This window comes from Eublepharis macularius, chromosome 2 (genome assembly GCF_028583425.1).
Source record: "Eublepharis macularius isolate TG4126 chromosome 2, MPM_Emac_v1.0, whole genome shotgun sequence".
In the NCBI taxonomy this organism is placed as follows: Eukaryota; Metazoa; Chordata; class Lepidosauria; order Squamata; family Eublepharidae; genus Eublepharis; species Eublepharis macularius.
The window spans coordinates 235,499,161-235,511,542 of record NC_072791.1 but is presented as its reverse complement, the minus strand read 5'-3'; the positions used below and the strand labels follow the sequence as shown (position 1 = coordinate 235,511,542).

The 12,382-nt window shown below is 43.5% G+C and overlaps 1 protein-coding gene across 1 annotated transcript in view; it reads right to left on the bottom strand.

The window, feature by feature from the left end:
• The window catches only part of LOC129324707 (aldehyde oxidase 3-like), a 147,162-nt gene that overhangs the window by 5,320 nt on the left and 129,460 nt on the right, over positions 1 to 12,382 (bottom strand). The window contains exons 29-30 of the mRNA XM_054972081.1: positions 6,746 to 6,860; positions 6,201 to 6,266 (exon numbers count right to left, since the gene is read on the bottom strand). Coding sequence (XP_054828056.1) covers positions 6,201 to 6,266; positions 6,746 to 6,860 — 181 coding nt within the window. The remainder of the gene's footprint in view (positions 1 to 6,200; positions 6,267 to 6,745; positions 6,861 to 12,382) is intronic.

The window sequence follows — 12,382 nt, the reverse complement described above, 5'->3', positions numbered from 1 at the left end:
ACAATCTGGCACGCCAGAGGCGGTGGAGGGCTGTGAGAGGATCTGTCCCCTCTGGAGCAATCTCTGCTGGCTCTCTTTTAAAACTGTTTCCAAGCTAACATTGCGTCTCCCGGCCGGCACTTGACAAACACACGCCCAGGCATCCCGTGCAGAGAGACTCTGACAGTATACCCCACTAAAGTCCCTTCCCTTCCAAAACCCCACCCTCTCCAGGCTCCCTCCCCAAATCTCCAGGAATTTCCCAACACTAGAAGTATTAAATCTGCTGCTGTCATGTCTGAACCCCATCCATGCCAATATGGGGTCTGTTGACCCCCCTCTAAGCTATTACTGTTCTGTATCAAGCTATGACTGGATGTCACTTTGTTAGTGCGCTAACTTTTCTCAGGCTTTTGCAGGTGCTTATCTGTGAGACTGCCACAGCTTTCTGTGTTCCCAATGGTCATAGATCCAGAGGAGTTAGTCGTGTTAGTCTGTAGTAGCAAAATCAAAAAGAGTCCAGTAGCACCTTTAAGACTAACCAATTTTATTATAGCATAAGCTTTCGAGAATCACAGTTCTCTTCATCAGATGCATTTGACAAAGAGAACTGTGATTCTCGAAAGCTTATGCTACAATAAAATTGGTTAGTCTTAAAGGTGCTACGGGACTCTTTTTGATTGTGTTCCCAATGTTGCTGACCTTGTAGTTCTTCCCCAACAGTGCTATGTCTCTCCACCTAGTAACTCATTGTGATATCACAACTATGTGAAATGTTCTCACACAAACTAAGCACCGAAGTATTCAAAGGAGGGGGAGGGGAGTAACGAGAGGGGGAAAGGGAAGGTTTGTTCACATGGGGTCATTCCTTGCCATTTTTGCTGCTTGGATGTCTGTCTTGTTTCTGAGTAGACCTATGGACCTGTGTATGGAAATGATTTGATCTTTGAATAAAATCCATTTGACTAAACATTGGAGTTTTACTGCAAATGGGTCAGAGATCTGCCTGCGATGTTAATTTAATTTAATTTAATTTATTGGATTTATACTCCGCCTTCCCCGCAGCAGCGGGCTCAGGGCGGATCACAATACAACTTAAAACACATTACATGCTTCAACTATCATTAAAATTATAAAATACTACATACTATCATTAAGATTACATCTATATAAATACACACACACACACATATATAAATATACATATAAAACAGGGAGACATAGCAGCACACAATTTAGACGATCCATAAAGCAGTTTTTCCCAGAACAGCATGTGAGAGATGGAGGGTGACATTGGATGGGAGGGCATATGGTTTATCCCCCCCCCCCGACTGGGTGGAGCACCGCCTAGTGTATCCTCTCATGCATAGCCTGACAGCTGCAGAATGAAGGTTCTGTAATCATAATTTAAGTGAATCTTTCCCTTCCCCTTTGCTGTGTGCTAAACCTGGCCTTGTAGCTAAATATATGTCTAATCCAGTCTTCTTTTACTGGGACATTTCTGTGGATTCTTCCTCTGACCCATGAGTAGAAATGGGCACGAAGAGCAATGCGAACTAAAAAAACCCCACGAACAGCCCAATCTGCTGGTGGATGGTGGTGTTCGTGAGGCCCCATTCTAAACAAACAGGAGAGAGAGGGAGAGAGAGACAGGGTGAGTGCATTGGAGCTTGAATTTTCTTTGTGTGTGATGAGATAGGGATCTACCCCTTCAGGTTCCAGGGCTGCTGCCAGGCTCTGGGGCCAAGCTATTATTTATTATTGGTACCTTTCCTGGTGCCTGCTCAGGTAGGGTTTCTGGGAGTGGTGTAGTAGGGATCTTGATGGCTGGAGGAGAGCCTGCTGGCCCCCACGAACAATGAACATGTTCGTGACAGGATCATGTTCGTCAGTGTTCATTGTTCGTTGTTCGTGGATGGCAACAAACAACGAACAACGAACACCATGTTCTTTCCCCCCCCTGTTCTTGCCCGTGTTTACCCATGAGAGACAAGGAGGCCTCAACTCCTCAGAATGGCAGAAAAGTGGGCTAAAACAAATAAATAAAGGGTCAGTCCATGAACATTTGCCTGCAATAAATTGTGTGAAACTCCTGGTACTAATTTTTCGACTAGCTTCCTCCAATTACTCAAAAGGGTGTTTTTATCTCTGATAGGCGGTAAATAAACTGGTAATAATATATGGGAATCCTTGCTGAATTTTATATTCACAGCTATGGCCAATGAAGAAGATGCCTTCTGTTCTATCTAGATACACTGTATTGTGTTCGAAATGACCCGCTTTAGGGTGCCTACTGTTGTTTCCTGATTGAGTTTTAACTGAAAAAGCTACATAACCTGTTAAATAGATTCCTTAGTTGACCATGTTTCGTGCAGCAATATAGTTTTATATTTTTTAAAAAAGGATCCCCCCCTCTGGTGTTGGGACTCTAGAAGTCCAACCTGCTGCATTCCAAGATAATACTTTCACTTGGGGACCTTAAAGTCAGTCTTGCATCATCTTTATAATAATACCTTGTTTGAATACTACACTGCTGTTATTACTAACAGCTGTTACATACTAACACTCAGGTTCCACAGGCAGAAGGACCATTGTCCCTTTGTCAGTATTCTCAAAAGACTGAGGACTAGTAGTGAACTGAGGAGGAGAAAAAGAAATACCAATTATAGTTTTATGTAGCAAAGGACTGTTGACTAATTGAGGGGAACTTTGATGCAATTTCTCTTGTTTTAGTTGAAGAAGCTGAAATTGCTTTATCAGATTATCTTGCTCATTTGTAGTCAAAGTACAGAAAGAGAAAAACAAATTAGCCTCATTAGATTCTAACACTAAATTTATGTTTGAATCCTAGAATCTACTTGCCAAAATGGCATCCTGGTTAGATTCATCAACGAAATCAGGAACTGGGCATTCTTTCCCATTAGTTACTTCAGAGGTCCAGAGGAGTTAGCCGTGTTAGTTTGTAGTAGCAAAATAGAAAAGAGTCCAGTAACACCTTTAAGACTAACCAACTTTACTGTAGCATAAGCTTTCAAAAACCACAGTTCATGCATCTGACGAAGAGAGCTGTGGTTCTCGAAAGCTTATGCTACAGTAAAGTTGGTTAGACTTAAAGGTGCTACTGGACTCTTTACTATTTTACTTCAGAGGGTCATGTAGCCTCCCTGTTACAATTCTGACACTGCATAGAAAAACAGTTTCATCTTGTAAATCTTTCCCCTTCCCTCGAGTTTTGAGTATAAACATAATTCTGAACCTGCAAATCTCTCCATCATCCCTCAAGTGCATGAGACCTTCGGAAGACAGAGGGAGGAAAATTCTTATTAGCCTGACGTGTTTGACCAAAGCCCTTCGTTGAATGGGTTTCATTATAAGATCTTGAAGGTATCTCAGCAGAACTATACCCTGTCTCTTAAAATAATCCTGCTGGGACAGAAGTAATGAAGGTAACCTCAAGAGAGAAAAAGTTAATAAAACTCTTATTATGATAAACAGGGCCATGTATCCCTTCCACCCTCTTAAATGTCAGGTCTGCTACCCACAGCACTGCCATGTTGCTTTCTCACGACTGTTCTGATGTGTTTTCCCAGTGTTGTTTTATGTGCAGGTTCCCAGGAACGGATGTGGTTCCCAGGACAGCCTTATCCGAAGAGACTGGCAAAGGCCTCGTGTTCAGCCAGAAGCTTCTGTACCCTTTGGAATATCTATGGACACTTGTACCTTGAATATATACTCTTCCAATAAAAACCTTTGACCGAAGAGATCTGGATTTCTTGCTGCAAGGGGTGGGAGATGAAATCAAAGTAACTTGATCTTCATAGACTGACATTTAGATCAACATAAGATAGATGCCGGATGTCTCCTTGACTACCACATAATTGCCCAATTTATACATCATCTTTGATAGGGAAAGATGTTAAGAACTGCCATGGCTGGATCGCGAGAAGGGCCAGAGGTACCCTGGAACTGAGTTCGGATGATCCTCTGATTTCCCTGAAACTAGTTTATGTAAATCCCAAGTTCTTCCCGCATTTGTATTCAGTAGATGGTTCCTTCATTGGATTATCTTGGACATCTTGCCTAGGACTTATTTCCTTCAAACAATATTGTGTAATAAAGACTAATTTCTCATAATTTTTCCCGAGGTTTGTGCAGTAAGTACTATCTGCTTTGCTAATAAAACTAGACTTTTAGGTCTTGAACGACTAGGCCTGTCAGGCTATGGGTGACAGGATATGGTAGACAGGGCTCTGTACCATTGCAACAAGAAATCCAAGCTCTTGGGTAAATGTTTTTATTCAGAAATCCAATCTTTTCCATATAGATGTCCATAGAATACTAAGAGGCAAAAGCCCACCTAGCTGTACACAGTTCCTTGATAGGAACAGCAGCTTGAAGGAAGTATATACTCTAAATGCCCACTCATTTCCCCCCCCCCCACCTAGACCACAGATTAGTGCAGAAGCTGGTCTGGGAATGCAGGGAAGTAAGTGACAATAGTTCAGACACCACAAGGTCACGTCGGTGAGCCCCAAAGAAAGAACAGATAAGACAGCTGGGTTCTCAGGCTGCTGAAGAAACGAAAGCTACGGTTAGAGCATCTGTAAAATGGTATCAGGCTACAGCAGTGGTTCAATACAGAGAGCAATGGAATGGCTGTAGGGGTGCAGACAGGACAAGGCCTTTCAAGAACTGGTGAAGGATACTGAAATAAAGGGTCATTACTATTTGACACTTCCTTAACACTCTCTGCCGACTGCTGTATTAAATTCGTCTCTTAGAACAATTCCCTTCAACACCATTTACAAATAGCCCGGAGGACGACGATTCCCACCAGACTCTTTAAAGTCCAAATGCTTCTCTTGTTCTTCCTTTACACCCCTTTACAATAAATATTCACAATTTCTTCTCATGATGGAAAGGTGTAATTCCCATGGAGTATGTGATGCCCAAATAGATCTCTCCCTTGAGGTAAGGTTGTGATACCTGCGAGCAGATTTCGCGCCTGCTTCTTCAGGGCTATTTGTAAATGGTGTTGAAGGGAATTGTTCTAAGAGATGAATTTTGTATGAATATGCTGAAATAGTTTTGAGCACTTTGCACTTTGAATATTTTGTAAAAATTTGGAATTGTTCATTAATATATGAAATTAATGTTTGGTATCCTGTGGATGGTGTCCCTTACTTATTGACAATTTATTACAGGTACAGCCACTTTTTTTGCATTAGACTGCTGTATTAAGACAGAAACATTTACTAGTTGACAAAGGGGCATCGTTTGAAAGGCTCTGGAATCTATCTGGTAAAAAGCTCTCTATTCTATTTTGCTTGCACAGCGGGACAATGCTATCCTTAAAAGGGCTTCTTATCTTCTTCCTCATCCTAAATATAATATAGTATAGTTAATATTAATAAACAAATCAGTTGATAATTAATATGCCTAATTAATTTGAATTAGTACCAATTTCTTTTCAAAACCTTCCAAGCAAAAATAAACTAAAACTGAGTAAAAGCAGGGCTTTTATTCAGCTGGAACGTGGTGGAACGGAGTTCCGGAACCTCTTGAAAATGGTCACATGGCTGGGCCCCCGCCCCCTGATCTCCAGACAGATTGCCCTCTGCCCCTCTGTCTGGAGATCAGGGGGCGGAGCCACCAGCCATGTGACCATTTTCTCCGAGGGCAACCTACTGAGTTCCACCACCTCCTTTCCCAGAAAAAAAGCCCTGAGTAAAAGTATATACAAAATCAATTAAAATGCAAATACAAAGCTACTCTCGAGGCTTCACTACCTGCCGCCAGCTGTCTTCACACACCCAAAGCACAGCTGGTAGTTATGTGTCCTCTTAAACAATTAGACAATACCTTAACAAGATAAAATAATGAAAACAAACAAAGCAAAAACTAAAGCAGACAAGACATTTTATCTAAGCAATGGCTAATTATACTGGATGACTTCTCTCATAAAAGCTGCCTGCGTGACTGACTCTCCTGCCAACATGAGCTGAAAAAAGAGAAAAGAAAACAACAAACAGCTGGTTGAAAGATACTCCTTCGCAGCAACTTATTATGTTCCTACAAGTTAGTTTTTCTCTCCCTCCAAAGAAACAAGACCAAACAGTAGGAAAAAGATTAAAAATATAAAATCAAACCAGAGCACGCTGCCAACAAATGCCCTGCCCAAGCAACTGGAACCAGAACCGTCCGAAGACCCCGGTACGTACCTGTCCTATGTCGACTGCCGGATTGATGCTGTAACAGGCATCCATAACAATGTCTGTTTGGAGATTCTGTCAGACAAATAAAATGAACAGCATATTTTAAAAAAATTAATAGTTAAGAAAAGTTTGAAGACCACCATCATCCCAACCCATAACATAAGAATCATACCCACAATACCATCATAGATCCTGATCTCTCTTTCTTGCATTTGGAAGCTAAAGAATATACCGTGTCTAAGACAGCCTGGGGCTAGAACTGGACAAATCCTTTCCCCAAAGCAAGTCCCAGGGAGATGCCATACTATAGTTCAACCTGTGGTCCATCCAGGCCAGAATCACGGCTATGGAGACATGCATTGCCCAGATAAACACAGTAGAGTACACGGCACACAGAATGTTCTTCTAGACCTGTAGCATAAACACTGTGGAAATCTTAGGCCCAGATAAGCTTTGACTTAACACTCCAGACTAAGAGCTACTTTGCATGGACCACTGTCTTTTTAAAATGATGTCAGCGTGTGGAAGTAGAAAGTTTCACGAAGAAATACCTTATGATCCCCTGTCAGGCAATCGATCTCAACTTCGGAGCAACTTGCACCAAAAACGTAGTATGGAAAAGCATGGCCTTCTCCAGTCTTCCAGTCCATATTGGTGACATACCCTCTGATGGGGGAAACAAAACAAGGTCTGTAGATGCTAGGAGTACACTTTCATTAAAAAAAAAACCCTCCTTTGCTGGACTTTCAAATCATGTGAAAATACCACATCTAGGGGTATGCAACTCAGTATTCCCGAGCTGAATATTTACCTGAATGATATTTTACCAGTATTATTTGGTTTTACTATTTGGTTATATATTGGCAACTGGATCCCCAAATATACCTGAATTACTTGGGTTTATCCAGGAATCATGGCACTGGCCATTTTAAAGCCGGCTGGCTTCTCCGTTCTGTTCTTTCCTGGGCTCCCCCCCCGCCCCCTGCTCCATCCCAGGCAGCAGAGGGGAGTGAGGCAGGAGGGAGGGGGTGGTCTACCAATGGGTGGGGAAGCTTTAAATGGGAGATCTATTTGTCTAGCCAATCACAGAGATTCTTAGATGCGCGAGCCTTTTTGAAATTCTTGCTAGAACATAAAAGCAGGCCTGGCTCAGAGCAGACTGCCTGCCTGGAGGAGCTCCTGAGGAACTTCTACCTAGGCCATTTCCAGATGGCTTACCTTCTGCCGCTCCATGCCACAACATCGTGGCTCATCCTGGCGTAAATACGAAATATCGCGAGAGTTGTGTGCAATGTTGCGCAAAACTCGAGTGAGAAAATGTGATATTTTGCGTTTTCCCCGGAACGAACCGCGACGTTGCGGCATGGAGTGGCAGAGGGTAAGCCATCTGGAAACGGCCCTGGTTTGCTCTTTTCCTGTTTTTTGGGGGGGGGAGTTGTCTTGGTGTTGTGTTGGGGAAGGGTAAGGTAAGAGCAGGGAAAGGGGCAAGTTTTTCTTTCCTTTTTTCTTTCCTTCTAAACTTTCATTTTAAACATTCCATTGCTTTTGCTGTTGTGTGTGGGGGGGTGCTTTTTCATGCTCTCTCAGAGTCTCTTACATAAGACTTCTTTCACGAGGACGCTCAAGTGTAGGGAGATGTGATGTTAGCCGGGAAGCGTAGTTCAAAAAGACAGGGCCAAAGGCAGGGTCAGTTTCACTTCTCTACACTAGGGTGGTTTTAAAAGACAGAGCCGGCAGAGATGGCTCCGCCGAGGTGCAGATGAAATGAACACACCCTCTGGGGAGCGATCTTGGCTGGCTGTGTCCAGAATTCTCACAGAGAGCGAGAGCGAGAGCGAGAGTGAGAGAGAGAGCGAGAGCGAGAGCGAGAGAGCGAGAGCGAGAGAGAGCGAGAGAGAGAGAGCGAGAGAGAGAGAGAGCGAGAGCGAGAGAGAGAGAGAGAGAGCGAGAGAGCGAGAGAGCGAGAGAGCGAGAGTGAGAGAGAGAGAGAGAGAGCGAGAGAGAGAGCAAGAGAGAGAGCGAGAGAGAGAGCGAGAGAGAGAGAGAGAGCGAGAGAGAGAGAGAGGCGAGAGAGAGAGAGAGCGAGAGAGAGAGAGAGCGAGAGAGAGCGAGAGAGCGAGAGAGAGAGAGAGAGAGAGAGAGAGCGAGAGAGAGAGAGAGAGAGAGAGCGAGCGAGAGAGAGAGAGCGAGAGAGCGAGAGCGAGAGCGAGCGAGAGAGAGAGAGAGCGAGGAGGAGCGAGAGAGAGAGAGAGCGCGAGAGAGCGAGAGAGAGAGCGAGAGAGAGAGAGAGAGCGAGAGAGAGACGAGAGAGAGAGAGAGAGCGAGAGCGAGAGAGAGAGAACGAGAGCTAGAGAGAGAGGGCGAGAGAGAGGAGCAGCGAGAGAGAGAGAGAGAGAGAGAGAGAGAGAGAGAGAGAGAGAGAGAGAGAGTTTTGCAGGCTGCGAGGCTGTGGCAAGCCCATGGCTGGATGCGTGCCTCTCTTTGCCACTTGCCCAGTGCAGCGGATCTAGGCAGGCTCCGTAGTGACCAGAGCTTTTCTTCCCCCCCTCCTCCTCCTCTCCCCCTCCTCTCCCCTCCCTCCCTCTTTCGCACCAAGAAAGGCTCTCTCTCTCGCTCGCTCGCTCTCTCTCTCTCTCCTCCCGCCCTCTATCGTAATGAAGCTCCACCTTTGGCAGGTGTTGGCGGAGGAAGGGAAGAAGGGAAAGGGTGGGGAAGAGGGAAGAGGGGAGGGAAGAGAAAAGGTTTGTTAATTTCATCTTCGCCTCCAAGGAGCCATCTCTGCCAGGTGCTGGGTTCTGCCTGGCTTCTGTGAGTGGCGCTGGTTCTGTTGGACTTGCAAGAGTGTCCCTTGCTTCACTTTGGTTCTGTTGAGATGCTCTCGTTTGACATTGATTCTGCTGGGAATCTCGGGTTTGATGTGTTGGAATATATGTGTGTTGCAAGGTCTGAGATTCAGTCATTATGGGGTTAATGTGTTTACCTACCATGCTATTGTTTAGATTGACCTGGAAAGGGAACCTGGCACAAAGCCAATAATCTGCAAGCCCGGGGGAACTTGAGAGTGTTTGTAAACTGTTATTGGTCAACAGGTCAGGTGACTGTCCTTTCAGGGTCAAGAAGAAGGAGGAAGAAGAAGATTCTCCATTCTATTATCCCAGCTCTTTGTTGTAAACAGTAGTGAGAAATGTAGCTCCAGGTGTTTTTGTTTTGTAGGCAACCTGTGACCCTTTTCCCTTTAGAAGTAAATGTTTTTTAAAAGCTAAACTCGTGTGCTGACTCTCTATTGATTCAAGATCCATTGCACCTATGATTTAAAGCTATTTTTAACCTTTTTTCCCCAACAAAGTGGTAGCAGAGAGGATGGTTGATTTTGGTTATTTTGGTTGGTGATTTTGTTATGGTGATTTGTTTTGCCAAACAAGCAAATAATTTTTGAAATGGATCTTTAAAGAGAGACTAAGCTAGACTTCCGGTTTGGGATTCATGGAGGTCTGACGCAGCTCCACTTGCGGAGCTGACCGGACTGCCATTTTAAGTGGCCGGCGGGGGCAATTCAGCCCGCAGCCGACTGCTCTCAGGCAGAGAGCAGGCAAAGAACGCTCAAGACCTCAGGGTGTGTCGATCTCGGGCAAGGGGGGTTCTGCGCAACGGACCCTCTCCTGACCTTTGAGGTCCCACCCTGTGACAGGTCGGCTACGATCTCTGCGGCAGTTGCGGGGCCAATGCGGTTGGCATAAGACCTACGTACCCAAGCTTCAATAGGGGAAAGAAGAGTAGAGGAGAAACTAAGATTGAAACAGTGATTACAACCCAAGGAAAGTGAATGAGAAGTTAAAGATCACTATCTTCTGATACGGGACAGATTGTTAAAAGTAAAGAAGAATAAAAGTAGATTTTCAAACTGCAACAGGCTAATTACAAGGAGGGGAAGACTCGGCAAGAGTTGTATTAGAAAAAAGACTAAGTTTATAGAAGTTATTAAAGAAATTGGACTATTGTTTTGAATACTTGCTGGAGCTGTGAGAAAATTTTACCATCGCAAGAGCTACTGTGGGAAGTCGGGAAACAGGAAGTACGTAATAACAATAGAGTTGCTGGAGAGAAGCGGCCCCTGCCGGAGGGCAGGAAGAAGGGAATCGCCATCTTTGAAAGGGGAAGAGTCGCGGCCTCAGCGGAAGAGGAAGTAAGCCATTTTGGATTACAAAAATCATAGAGGAACCATAGAGAAAAGACGCCTGACATTTTGGACTTTTTAAAAGTTTTTTTTGCAAGAAGACTGGGACATTTAAATTAAAAAGACATTAAATTTTACGCCACGGAGTTAAGGAAGAGAGCGGACTCGTGGGAGCGAGCCAAAGCAAGCCCCACGATGTCGAAAAAAGAGTGGCAATCGGCAATAGAAAATCTAGACAAAAAACTCTTAGAAGTGATTAAAGAACTTAAGGACATGAAACCGGAGCTGATCAAAGAGGTTAAACAGACAGTGAAAAGCGAGCTGTCAGAAGTGAAGAAAGGTATGGAAACAATGCAAAATGAATTGCAAGGAACACAGCAGAGAGTCAAAGCAGTGGAAGGAGTGGTGGAGAATCTAGCTGATACGCAACAAACAGAGATGAGATTGATGAGGGGAAGAATGGCGGTTGCGGAAACTAAACACATGGAGAAGCAGCTGAGATTTCGCGGCTTGCCGAAAGTGGAAGGAAAGACAGCGCAAGAACAGATTACTGAGGTGTTAGCTGAATTCCTGGGAAAGGAGGAGGAGGAAGTTGTGGCTATCCTGGACATGGTATATCGTGTAAATTCAAGAATTGCGACCCAGAGAAAATTACCAAGAGACGTGATTGTGCAGTTCACGACTCGAAATATGAAAGGAAGATTGTGACTAAACAGTTTCAAGATCCATTGGAGATTGATGGCAAGACGATTATCATTATGAAGGAATTACCCAGATCGGTGTTACTAGATCGGAAAAAATACAAAGCGCTAATTCAGATTCTGAAGGACATGAAAATTAGGTATAGATGGGAATTACCAGAAGGAGTGTCCTTTGAATCTGGAGGGGCCAAAAAGCGTATCAGATCTGAGCGAGAGATGGAGTGATTTTTAAGGGACAATGAAAAGGACTTACCAGCAACAAGATTATGATTATGGAGTGTAAAGTCTTATCTTGGAATGTAAATGGACTTAATTCACCGAATAAGAGAAAAAGCATTTTCCACTGGCTATTAAAACAAAAATGTGATATTATATGTTTGCAAGAGACCCATATTCAAAAACAGGACATAAAATATTTAAAATCGAAAAAATTGGGTAATGATTTTGCAGCGGCCTCTAATAAGAAAAAAAGAGGAGTGGTGCTGTATATAAAAGAGGAGCTGCAGCCAAAGTTTGTAATGAAAGATGTGGAAGCCAGATTCATAGCAGTGGAATGTATATGGAATTTAAAGAGAGTGCTGGTAGTTGGAATTTATGCGCCTAATGGAGCAAAAGAAAGCTTCTTTGAGGATTTGAGGAAGCAACTAGATGAACTTTCATATGACCAGATAATTCTTGCTGGAGATTTCAATGGAGTGACAAATTTGGAATTAGATAAAAAATCACCAACTGCACAAAAGAAAAGAGGACTGTTACCAAAGCTCTTTTTTGAATTGATACAACAGGAAACCTTAGAGGATGTATGGAGAAGACAAAACCCTAAAAGTAGACAATTCACATTCTTCTCCGCAAGACATTCTACACTATAGAGAATTAACATGATCTGGGCCTCAAAAGACTTAGCGTTATGGACTAAGGAGGTGGAAATAATGCCGATGGTAGGCTCGGATCACAATCCAATTATGTGGAAATTGGGGAGAAGGAGCAAAAGGAAAGGATGGAGAATAAATGAGGACTTGTTACAAGAGGGAGAGAACATGGAGATGCTGAGAAGAGAGACAAAGTTCTTCATACAATACAACATGAATAAAGAAGTACCAACCAACAAGGTTTGGGACACCTACAAGGCAGTAATTAGGGGCATACTAATGGACTTAAATGGTAGAGCCAGAAAAAAGAAAGAAGAGAAGAGACAGGAGATTATGGAGAAAATAAAAGCCAAAGAAATACAGTTAAAGAAGAGACCAGGGAAAAAGAAAATTTATCAAGACATTAAAATACTTCAAGAACAGCTGACAGCAATGAATAACAAA